This window comes from Triticum urartu, chromosome 2A (genome assembly GCF_056163025.1).
Source record: "Triticum urartu cultivar PI428250 chromosome 2A, HENAU_Tu73, whole genome shotgun sequence".
NCBI classification, from domain to species: domain Eukaryota; kingdom Viridiplantae; phylum Streptophyta; class Magnoliopsida; order Poales; family Poaceae; genus Triticum; species Triticum urartu.
Genome location: NC_141874.1, coordinates 47,712,225 through 47,724,893, shown reverse-complemented (window position 1 = coordinate 47,724,893; position 12,669 = coordinate 47,712,225). Strand labels below are relative to the sequence as shown.

General features: G+C 39.8%; 1 protein-coding gene across 5 annotated transcripts; it reads left to right on the top strand.

The window, feature by feature from the left end:
- Positions 1-3,536: 3,536 nt before the first annotated feature.
- On the top strand, positions 3,537-12,669 carry SRT1 (sirtuin 1). 5 transcript variants are annotated; one of them, XM_048698491.2, is made up of 16 exons: positions 3,537-3,680; positions 3,938-4,562; positions 5,001-5,142; positions 6,015-6,044; positions 6,132-6,224; positions 6,564-6,683; positions 7,098-7,198; positions 7,317-7,425; positions 7,897-7,976; positions 9,429-9,507; positions 10,262-10,315; positions 10,392-10,485; positions 10,865-10,944; positions 11,122-11,189; positions 11,314-11,416; positions 12,059-12,669. In XM_048698491.2, exons 2-16 carry the CDS (start codon positions 3,994-3,996, stop codon positions 12,359-12,361), a joined length of 2,025 nt encoding a protein of 674 aa, XP_048554448.2. In that variant the 5' UTR covers positions 3,537-3,680; positions 3,938-3,993; the 3' UTR covers positions 12,362-12,669. The 5 variants fall into 5 exon arrangements, with proteins under 5 accessions (XP_048554448.2, XP_048554447.2, XP_087399140.1 ...); XM_048698490.2 differs by having other exon boundaries at positions 4,992-5,142; XM_087543014.1 differs by lacking the exon at positions 3,938-4,562.

Here is a 12,669-nt window from a genome sequence, read left to right as displayed (position 1 = left end):
GTTGCCTTTCCGATATGGATGAGTGTTTCAAGTTGTCGCAATCATTTATGTTTTGCTTTTTATCTCTCCCGCTAACAAGGAGAATATGTTTTCTTTCATGTACACTTGTCTTATGATAGTAGAAATGAATAAAAATGTTGCCTTTGTTTTACTCCATCCATTCCATAATGTAGTGCTTCCTCTATCCACGTGCTTCAACTTTGACCGTAAATTTAACTACCAAGACCGATTGTGGTGGGAGCAAAAATTATATCAGTAAATTCGTATTCGAATGAAGTTTTCAGTTATATAATTTTTTCTCCGGCCACAGTTGGTCTCGTTGGTTAAATTTATGGTCAAAGTTGGACCTCGGAAAGCGCGGGCGCACTATATTTTGGAACGGAGGGAGTAACTATGAATCTGGACATGCAATCTGAAAATGGACAAGAAAGACAATGTTAATCTAATGTTTCATATAAATTACCAATAGGTGATGACTTCCAATGAACTGTTTCCAAAAAAGTAAAAAAATACTCTCTATCGTAAGTGAAAACATGGTTCCATTCGTATGTGACAAGTGATGAGCGTCACCTTTCTCACGAACTACTCCAGCCTTTCCACCCTTCACCCTTGTTCTCTCCATCAACATCTTTTGTGGCCTTTTTCGATAATGCGTCAAGATAATATGAAAGGCACGCCCAGTTTCTATATCCACACAATGCCAATACCATATGAAGACATTGAATATTTTTTTTAAATGTACAAAATGATGGCAAAGTATTATCATGGAATAGTGAACACTGACACCTAGTGACAAACTTTAACTTCAAAACCCACCTTTCATAACCTAGAAAGTGCATATTACAACCCCGAACTCAAGGCTGTAGTTGTTGTAAAAGAATCAAAGAATTTCTACCGTGTTTTGAAATCTGTTTGTCAAAAAGTGTGAAATTTCCCCATATAGGTCAGCATGTAGTGTTGATTTTACATATTTATTTTATTTTTTCTGAACACTTTGAATTTTTGGTCAAAAATTGACAAAATGGGCTGAAATTGTATTTCTATTGTGTATCCAAATATGTTTGTCAATAAAGTGTGAAATTTTCCCAGATTGTTCAGCATGGTAGTATTGTTCAAATTTTTCTGGGACTTTGATTTTTTGATCAAAATTTGACAAAAAGGTCTAAAATTGAATTTCTATTGTATTATTAAATATGTTTGTTACGAAATGTGAAAGTTTTGATTTGCATAATTTTTTCAACTTTTCATGTACACTTTGAATTTTTTGTAAAATTTTGACAAAAAGTGAGTGCTGACGTGGTTGCTGCATCCCAATCTATTCGATCAAATATTTGCCACGTATGCCAAAACCACCTTTAGGCCAAGTGAGAGGGGTAATTTGAATGGATTTGATTTGAGAGTTGAGTGTTGTGCTCTAACCGGCATTGGAGTTCAGGGTTGTAATTTAAACTAGAGCGAGTTCGGGATTGAAATATATACTTCACTCTTTGTACCCCTGACTCCTTGCAAAAAGGGATAACCCCAAACATCGAACCGCATGCACCATCGGCGTCATATCCAACCACTGAATGCCATATATCAGAGAATCTCACCACGTTGAACATGTTCAACAAAACTTCAAACAATGCCTTCAACTAAAAATTGACACGCGCATGTCTTTATTTGAAATGAATCAAACATGGGGTCTTCACCCCCAAGGTTCTCGAACTTGTCCTTGAAGATCATCACTAACCAGAAGTCATGTCTGTGTTATCACCCCTGTCGACACTGTCATACTTCTCAGACTCAACCAATTGTAGCAAGACTCGAAACATCGGAGATGCCCTAACATATATCTGGTGGGCGACTGGTACAAGTGCTAGACAATACGGGTGTGTTTGGTAGCATTCGCAACCTAGCATGGTTGTTCTCCTCTCATACATGTTGAGTGTTGACATGCCAAGTACATGCATTTGATGTTCTTTAGTAGCGGTGTATGTGCTCAGACATGCTCAGATGAGACTTAATTTGGCAGCCTGCATCTGTTTAGACATGCTGAACAATTTCTAATTCTGAATAATTTTTGAATGGCGACCAAAATTTGGAAAATGTGAACACTTTTTTGAAAATTTAAACAAAACTTGGAATTTTGAAAATTTCTGAAAATTTAAACAAAATTTGAATATTTAACCAAAATTTGAAAGTATGAACATATTTGAAATTCAGAACATTTTTTGAAAATTTAAATAAATTTAGGAAATTTGAAAATGTTTGTGAAAATCTATTTTTTTGAATTTATGAACATTTCTTCAAAAGTAAAACAAAAGTTGAAAATTTAAACAATTTTTGAAACTCTGAACATTTAAAAAAAAGTTAAAACATTTTTTTAAAATTTTAACAAAATATGAAAATAAAATAAAATCCAAACATCTTTTTTTTGTAAATTTATACATTTTAGGATTTTTGAACATTTAAACAATTTTTGAATTTCTGAACATTTTCTGAAATACGTTGTTGCTCTCTTCGCTCGTGCATGCTGACTAGCAAACGAGGGTGTTTTCTCTACGTGCATGTTACAAGGGTATTTGGGCTAAGCTCATGCATGCTGACTAGCAAATGACTGCGGGGGTGTTCTCTTTTCGTGCATGTTACGAGGGTATTTGAGATGAGCTTATGCATGCTGAGGAAACCCCGTGCAAACTACCAAAGTGGGTTGAGTAGGGATTTTTACCCTCATGCATCATCCATACACCCTACCAAACACATCCTAAGTGTTGACTAGGAACGTAAGCAATTCAAGAAACCTTATAAGAAATGGATATGTGACAACAAGAAGGGCTTGAAACATACATGACACAGACACATATCTGCACGAAGTGATGTACCTGAATGCACTCATGCTCTCTGGAGAGATGATCCGACACACACCATGGATAATGGACATATGGAAAATACGAAGTCCAAAAGGCCATGGTGTTCAAGTAAAATACTTTCCCATGTTTCCTCCCGCACGCGTCATACAAAGTGCCTATACTCGAAGCAAAGACTAGGAGAATTAACTGCCAGGTGGAGTTATGAACACAAAGAGTCACAAGGCGCTAGTAGGAAGAAAATAGTATTATTTTTGCAAAGAAAAACTCTTGGGAACTGTCTTGCCCAAGATTATGAAAAAAGATGAAAAACTTACACCAACATCTGTATTGCTTACTTGGATTGGAGGTATGATTTTTCTGAACTTATTTTTGCGCATGTGTGGTTCTGAATATTTGTTGAGAAAGTTCAGTATTGAAGTAAATACCCAAGCTTTCTTCTTTACATTTTTTGAGGCGTTACTTTGTTCTTTTACATTTTTTGAGCAAATGTTCTTTTACATGGAAATCCCTAAACTTTACCAGGAAGGGCCTGCCATATTCTAAGCAGGCTCTAATCTTTTTTTTTCTAGTACAAACAGGCTCTAATCGAACCGGGCCGCACGTACCTTGGGTCCAAGTCCGTTGCCCACCAGCCTTCCTCTCGCTCGTCGCCTTCGTCTTGCCCCCCCCCCCCCCCCCCCCCCCCAAACACCCCACCCCACCGCCGCCGTCTCCATTTCCCCACCGTCCTCCCTCCTCTCTCCCGGCCGCTCGCTGCTCCCATACCGCCTCCTCCGCTGCCGGGGCAGACTGGACTGGAGATCTGCACTTGATTCGCCTGTCTCGCCGGTAAGCACGCTCCGCGAACGCTTGATTCCAAAGCATTTTGCTCGTCGCGTTCCTTTTCCCCGCTCCCGCCAAGCAGAAATCGATGGACTGTGTTAGGGTTTCGACATTAGGGGGGGGGGGGGGGGGGGGGGGGAATTATACAGGAGGCGTTGATGTAGTGTCAGGAACTTGCCGGTCGGGGGAATGGATCACCCCGCCTGTGCAAAGATGAAATTTTTGGGGGAACAATTGCTTGACCCAATCCCCCTACTTGTTAGGGCCTGTTTCCGCCAAGCTCCTGCAGCCGCATACCACCGTCTTGCCGCAGGACAGGATGGCCTCCGTCTCCCAGGACGAGCTTGCTCTCCTCTCTGGCAGGGAGCTCGTGGCCCACCTCGCCAACTCCTGCCACAGGGCCGACTTTGAGGCGGTCGCGCGCGTCCTTGATGCGCGGGACCGCAAGCTCGCCAAGGACAAGGCTGCGCTAAAGGCCGTGCTCGCTGACCTAGACGCTGCGAGAGCGCAGGAGCGCGAGGTCGCTGAGGCCAAGTCCAAGTTGGAGGCCACCATACTGCGGAAGAAGTACAAGGCGGCCTTGGACTCGCGCCGCCGACCGCTGGACAGTGCCAAGGAGGTGGCGCGCCTGCTTGGGGGCTCGGTACGTCGGGATGAGTCGCGTGTCGAGGAGGCGAATGAGGGGGAGGTGGAGGACCTCGACGATACTGACCTCTACGTGCCTGACTGCGTGTGGGAGAGTGGCGGCGGTGGGATGGAATGCGACGGAGTAAGGAGAGGCACAATGGCGGCGAGGCGGAATGCGGCCGTGGCAGGGGAGGCGCGAAGGCGGGCGGCTGTCGCCGTGTTGGAGGAGATGGGCCCTGCTCAGCTCGGGCGGAGTGAGGGGTGAGTCATGTTTCTGCTCTAAGTTGCCCAGTTTGATGAATTGCCATAAGGGCAAGGTGATATTTTCACTTTTGTGACTAGTTAGTCATTGTACTTAAAAACTGCTTAAGCGTGCAAATGTGGTTTTAGCCAAGTGGTAAGTGCTACTCCCTCTGTTCACAAGTATAAGATGTTCGAACTTTTTTCCGAATTGGATGTATATAACATGTTTTAGTATGTTTATTCGTTCATTTCAGTCTGTTTCTAGTCGATACTGCAATATCCAAGATATCTTATATTTCTGAACGGAGGTTGTATACTTTACTAAAACAATGTACAAGGATATGATCAAGTGCCAAAGTAGAAAGTGATACACGATCAAATTCCCCTATCAAATACTGTTGTCCACAGAATAATTACTACAATGAACAGTCATTTTGCTTCTTTTAGATCGAACAGGAAGACAGCAACGGGTTTGGAGAACCTCAAGAAGAGCAGAGAGATGTCGCTAGGCTATGCAGAGAAGCTGTCTTACCGAGAGGATGTGGGCACTGTGGGCATGCCTGAGAAGTTCGACTCCCCCAAACTCCTCCAAGGGAAGGTTGATCATTTTGCCTACTTCCAAACCCTTTTTTCATTTTGTTTGCTCAGGCTGTAAGTGACCTCTTGTTTATGGCTTTATGCTTCCCTTTTGTTACGCTAATTATTTCTTGCCTTTTTTTGGGTGTGATTAGTTATGATTGGCTAAGAATAAAGAGAGAAATATTTTTTACCGCAGCGTTCTTTTTTGTGGTTTGTGCAATCAAGACCCATGTGTGCCACTGCTATAAATTAATAGTGTTGGAGAAGTTGTGGTTAGTAAGTTCTATAAAAGATTATCAAATTTGAAAACAATTATTTCATGAAAGAACCAGTGTTTTGGGGAACTGAGTAGCTACTGCATTGCAAAATTATATCGCATTACCATTATATTGGTTTTATAGTTGAATAAATGAAGGAAATAGATATTGAGGCTGTGTGAAACTTGTCGGGCCTACAATTTCGTTGGTTGCGGGGTTTCTAACCTCGTGTGATAATTTCAGGCAGAACATGCCCCCTGCACACCTTTCAGTATGGTCTGTAGTGCATAATACTATTCCTTCATGCTGAGGAATTGTTTGTAGTCTAATCTAGGAGTCTAGTTACTAGGTACTGAAGGGCATAAAGTGTTTAGAGAACAGGGAAAGCTAACTTCAGATCTCATTGTTATTTTTACAAGGGCGTTTTCTGATGTTGAGGAGAAACCCCCAGATTGAAACCATTATTGTCAACAATTGTGGCAAATGTATTTTTTTGGTGGTGGGTGGGTGGTGATTTTGTCCTATTCACTTGTAAAATTCCGTGTTATGACATGTAGTTATTATCTTACTACTTAACATTCTTTTCTGAAGAAAACATTTGTTTAAATGTTCATTTTGCTGGATTATGGTGCAGATAGAAGAGCTTGCAGTTATGGTGCAAAAGGTTGGGTTGCCATCAATGGATGCCAATTAAATTTCTAGTCGTGTTTTATATGTAGCATTATCAGTGAACTAGCCCTTATTGTTTCAGAGTAAGCATCTAGTGGTGTTTACCGGAGCAGGAATATCAACTTCATCAGGCATACCTGATTTCCGAGGCCCAAAGGGTGTGTGGACTCTGCAGGTAGGCTCTGTTGCTTCTTATTATTATGGTTCCCTTCCATGCTTGAATCTATTTCTCTTTAGATTATATTTCGATGCTTGACTGCAAACGTGATATATTTATTTGACTTGAGTGCAGTCTATTTCATGTTTTAATGCATGATTTGTAGATCAGTTAGTTTCCTTATTGTTATCCAACTTAGGTACCCCCAAAAGCTTTATGTAGTTATGCAGTTTTACCATGTTAGCGAACCATACTTATTCATGTAGTAGTTATTATCATAAGCCAGGTGCTAGATTTCATGATAAACCATTGTTTGAATAAATAATCAGTTGTATATATGTCACATTTGTTTTGTAGCGTGCAGGAAAAGGTGTTCCTGATGCTTCACTCCCATTTCACCGAGCTGCTCCAACCTTGACTCATATGGCATTAGTTGAATTGGAAAGAGCAGGTCTCCTAAAGTTTGTCATAAGCCAGGTGCATAATTCAACTGAATGTACTGTATATGGGCTTTTTATTGGTGTCTGTCTCCACTACCAATGACTTGCTATTATAAGGTTAATTCTTAAGGATTTATTTGCTCCGAGTCACTTGTACAAGTTTAACTTTAGGGAACTTTGCTCCAGTTAACTATTATAAGGTCAACTCTTAGGAAACGTTTGCTCTGTTGCAAAATTAGTTATATGAGCTGCAGATATTTATTAGTACTAAAAGTAGACTTATAATATACCAGTTTGAATATTTTAGCTCATGTTTTGTGTTTCACAGATTTTGCTGCTAAGTATGTCCTCTGTTACAATATTCTTTTTGTCGTAAACAAATTGCTTCATTTACCGCAATCGTATTTATGCTATCCATGTAATTTGAGCTTGTGGAGGTTGTGTTTGCCAGAATGTTGACAGCCTACATTTGCGTTCTGGCTTCCCAAGGGAGAAGCTGGCTGAATTGCATGGAAATTCTTTCAAGGAGGTCTGCCCATGCTGTAAAACGGAGTACGCTTTATCTTACCCTACTTTTATTATACTTTCTTAGGGGAACACCACAAATAGTTCCTTTTTCTTCTGTTGGTTTATTCAGATAGCTCTTCCTGAATCCCTCCTCTGTATGAAGGTACCTTCGTGATTTTGAAATAGAGACAATAGGACTGAAGGATACTCCAAGGCGTTGTACAGACAAGAACTGTGGAGCTAGATTAAAAGATACAGTTCTTGATTGGGAGGTACACACTAAGAGCTACAATGTTTTTTTCATCTCGGCGTGTTTTATCAAGAAAATGCTTATTTGTGAACGAAAAATTCTGTTAGACAATACATGATATTACTATTTTAGTGTTGCACTTGCTTAATCTCTGCTACAAGATTTGTGTGTCTCTATTCTAATATGGTTATAATTGCCTCAGTGCCCACAAATATCCCATTTTGAAATCAATCACTAAAGAAAGTATTACCTCAAAATTACCTTCGAGATTCACAACTAGGATGATACTTGGTGAATTTACTTGATTATTATAATATGTTGCTAGAAATATTTGTTTAGGTGTTGTGTTCTCAAAATAAAATGTTTAATAGTGGAAAGGTACTTATGTCATGCTCTCCAGGCAAAATGTTTTAACAATGAAAAGAGAGACATGAACTGTTGTGCATCTTCTTTGAAGTTGTCTCAGTTCATTAATAATTCCACTGATTTCCAGGATGCGTTACCCCCTGAGGAGATGAATTCTGCCGAGGAGCAGTGTCGAACAGCTGATCTTGTCCTATGTCTAGGAACTAGGTTTGTCATGCTACCCTCACACAATAGATGCAGTTTTCTCTTCAGTTTCCTTCTTCATTATGGTTACAAACACTGTCACTTGCCAACAAATGTTACTAGTTTAATGATAAATCCTCCTAACTCTTTGCCACATTATTATATATACCATGGAGGCAAATAACGAGGGGTGCATACTTACTGTAGTTAGTACTTCTCTTTTTTTAGTTTGGGAAACTCTCCAGGTGCCATTTGCTTCAAACTGTTTGCAATACACCAACAAACAGTTTTTAGTAAGCATGATTCTCATGTTTAATATGGGAAAAATCAATTGCTCGATTAATAGCTGTACAAAAGTCTGTAGATGCTTCAAAATTTAAATGCACCATTAGTTATATGCATGTATGATTAAACATGCCAGAAACTGCAAGTTTAGTACTATGTCATAGTGTTAGAACTTACGATCCCTGTTTCTTTGCCGAAGTGCTTGGAACAGTGGTTTTGTGTAGATCATCCTTTCGTGGAAATCTGGCGCTAGGATTGATCCCGAGGATGGTGCAAGACTATTGGCTTTAGCAAACGATCACATGTACAACACGCACCATCCTTCACCTAAGTTGCAAAGATGATCCAGTCATTTGGCACGGCTAAATAAGCACCCCCAACCACCATCACCAAAGTGTCTGGAGCCGAGAAAGATGGGAAGTGAGAAAAACAGTAATTCAGTGGGCATGGTTGTAGCCTGTCCCAACTGTGTCAAAAATGCTTGTCAGCGATACATGTTTTTTTCTCTCTTGAGAAAGCGCAAAAAGCTTTGTGTCTTGATGCATAGATAGGTAAGGAAAGTTATTTACAAGACCAAGATGGGCAACAACCAGAATGAAATACACAAACCTTTCAAGAATGGAAAGCTTTTAATCAGGCCGTTGTATGTTGAAGCTGCAACAAAAAGACATCCTAGATTTAGATATAATGGTCAGTGACCTAAGCTGCTGCATGAGATCAACCGATACCAGTCTGTGCATCCCTAGTTCTACTTCAACGAGCGATCTAGTCCTTGCTCCTTTAAAGAATGGAGCTTTGATCTGGATGAAACGATTGTATGACTAATATTTTCCAGTCACTTTTGATGCATCAAAAGATAGATGCATGGTTGAGTCTCAACATTCTTCATGCACTGCCATGTTGCAGTGCAGTGCATATTTAGCATATATAGTAGTCAAGAATTTGAGATCCTCTATCTCCCCCCTTTCTGTGCATGGACTGTGCTACTGCTATTGCTATATACTTGGTTGTTTTTGCCTATGATCCAGTGAGAGGCATTGTGTCCTATCTCCCTCTCATTTGATCAGTCTGACCATTGTTGCTTTCTGTTTGTTCATTGTTAATTCGCAGGTAGCAGGTTGAACATATTTTATGATAATAACGAACCATGATTCTGTTCTTATTTCTTTTCTGATATCCAGTAATGTGCAGCTTGCAGATTACTCCTGCATGTAATATGCCTCTGTTGTCAATCAAGAATGGGGGAAAGGTTGCTATTGTTAATCTTCAGGTGCACACAACTAAATACAAACATATTGTTGTTTTTCTTTTAAGTATGGACCAAAGAGAAGCACTAACTTGCATGCTTATCTCTGTTTTATATGCATATTGTACTTATGATATAGGCAAATTTTGTTGCAAATCAGTCAAAAATATTAATGCTACGTCTGCACTTTTTGAAGTTGGGAATTTTTTAAGTAGCACCAAACTATGTTTCAACTCTTATATGCCACCATATACTGTTTACCTCTGAATGACTGAGACGCCATCAGACCATTTTTAGAAATTTTAAGTGTTGTTTATTTGGCTGTTTCATTAGGCCTTACTAAACTTTGTGATTTAAGTCACTCAAATATAAAATCTGAACAATTCAAAAATTGAGGTTTTGAATTCAAGTTTGACTCTGGAACTTATTTTTGAGACATGGCATTTAGAACTTGGATTCCTGATTCAGTTCAAAGGTGTGAATTGAAGGAGATGATTTTCCATGTTTATGATCTCCTAGGAACTGGTTTTGCAGCCTTAACAGGTGCAATATGCCGATTAAATATTTAAATTTGAACAAAGGATATTTACCTCATTTAAAGTTTAACAAATAATGCTCTAGAATGGAATATAATGATTGAAACACTGTTTGCTTAAGCATTTAAAGAACACCAGCGCAATATGGGATAGTAAATCCAAAATACTGCAACTTTCTAATGGCATTTGATAAACCCACAATAAGTAGCATTCTGATTGCTTTACAAAATCTTCTCTTTCAGGCAACTCCGAAAGATAAAAAGGCAAGCCTTGTCATCCATGGGTTTGTGGATAAGGTGGCTGTTTCTGTTCAGTTTCCTTTGTTGCTATTATATGTCTCCTTGCTATTGTAATTTAACCACGTCCACACAGGTCATTGCTGGAGTGATGTGCATTCTGAGTTTGCGCATTCCTCCATATATACGTACTGACTTCATTCAACTTCTTCTTCGGCACACAGTGAAAAGTAGGGTTGTCTCACCATTTCTTAAATCTTCATCCTTACCTAGCTCTGTCAAATTCTAGTAGATACATAAACCAGTCAAGGTTAGTGACAAAACTGAATGTTGGCATCATCAAAACTGCCTCATTAACAAGATTTTGAGCAGCTGAAGATGATAAAATTCTTTGCAAACCTTATGGTCACCATATAAACAGTGAAACTACGAAGTGTGGTATATAAATTTCTGTATGGTGTCCTTCACAAATTGGAAATGAATTTTGATTTCTCATTAAGTTCCTTGTGTGCAACTATCATTGGACAGCTAAATGCTTTAACTGGCTTTGTATGAAAATGGGTTTAAGCACCCGCCTCTCATACTGCATTATCTCTTTCTTCTATTCAGAGAAATGTGTAAGATGGACTCTGCGAGTAACTAGCGTTCATGGCATGCGAGCACCATTGTCATTTCTTCGGTCAATCGAGGTTATTCAAAATAATATGTCCACACTGTTGTGTACTAGTATGCTTATTTTATGCCATTAAATGCTCCTGTAAGGACTAAGGAGATAATATTAGTATTACATCAACAGGTTGATGAAAATCTAGTTTTCATACTTCTGTTACTGATATATGCTAAAAAAAAATCTTATTCATCAACAGGTTTCCTTTCCAGACAGATCTGACATGAAGCCTGTAGTGCTTATGGAGCAACCGTTTTCTTTGCAGAGGTATATTGGAGATTGCAAAGTCCCCCGGCCAATATGTGCCAACTGATCACGCAGAGAAAGAAATGTTTCAATTTTCAAATATTATGTGCTATGTTTCACATCAGGAAATTGCCTACTTCTGTAGGGAAACATCAATGACTAGCATATTTTCCATGTTGCTGACATTGAACTTCAGTGATGGTTGTGGCTGCTCAAGCTCGTCAATTGAATGCCATGTTAATTTCCAGGTTAGCAGTTGCTATAAACCTTTATCTTCTAACTTTGCTGCCCAAAGTTGATTGTGTAGTTTAAAACTTTAGCAACGAACTAGGAGCAGGAGGTGTTAGGCAGTTAATGTGATAGTGCCTTTGTTTTTTGCGTGTTCTGAACTTCTGATGCAACATGGGTTATCAAAACCCTGCCGTCCTTATGGACAGCCATCCTATCCCTCACTTACTTGTGGACATGTGTTTAGGGAAACAGGGAAATTGAAAACTCTTATTTCTCCAATCTCCATATTAGCATCAATATTCCATGCAATCCACAAGAGTTTGCCCCCATTCCTTTTGTACTGCATCTTGCTCAGATCCGGAGGATCAGTAACTGGCGGAAACCAGCTGGTGCTATTGTAAAGAGGTGTAATTTAAGAAATACCATCGCAATTGTACATGACTGATCATAGCTACTCCAGAGAGCTAAATTTGTCGAAATACCCTCTTCGTCCATTTTCTTTGGTGTGTGAAATGATCAAATGAACCTAATTTTCTCGATACTTGGTACCTCTCTGCATATTATTAATTTTTAGAGTGGTTATTTTGCACAATGCCCTGTGAACTTGTGAGTGGATCTACCATTTTGCTTACCATAAAATTCCAATGGCATCCGTGCAGAAGCAAAAGGAGAGTTTTGTTAGGGATAGAAGCCTAGTCCTGCAGGAGTTGAAGTGCACTGCAGAGCGCCAGTTTCGTGCCGGGCAGCAATCGATTCTTGAAAGGGAGAGTCTGCCAAGAGCCGAGACATCTATACACGCGTTTGTGACCAACATTATCAGGTACGACGCTGCAGATCTCAAGGTGGCTGATCCTAAGGGTAGTTGGATGAACAGCGGCAGCAGTACCAGCAGCAACCTTGCAAAACGGCTCGTGGAAGGTGCTAGTGGCTACTCCGCCTCGACAAAGAAGCTAAAGTGCTAGGACCGGCTGCGTCAAGTTTTCTGATACTTTTGTTTGGAGTAGTTATATGACTTGGTACATGTGTGAGAAGTTTACAATAGCAAGAGTGGTGCAGAGAGTTAGATGAATGGGTGAAGGGAAGGTGGAACATCTTTTCGTTGATAGCGATGCGACCAAAAATGTAAACTGGTTGAGTCTTGGTTGAATCTTTTTCTTGTCTTTTCCTGTAAAGGAAGTCGAGAAACTTGTGAAATGCTGATATCATTGATATCCAAGTGGAACTGGAGGTCAGGTTAATGGTACCGGATGAAAACAGAATTTTCAGAACA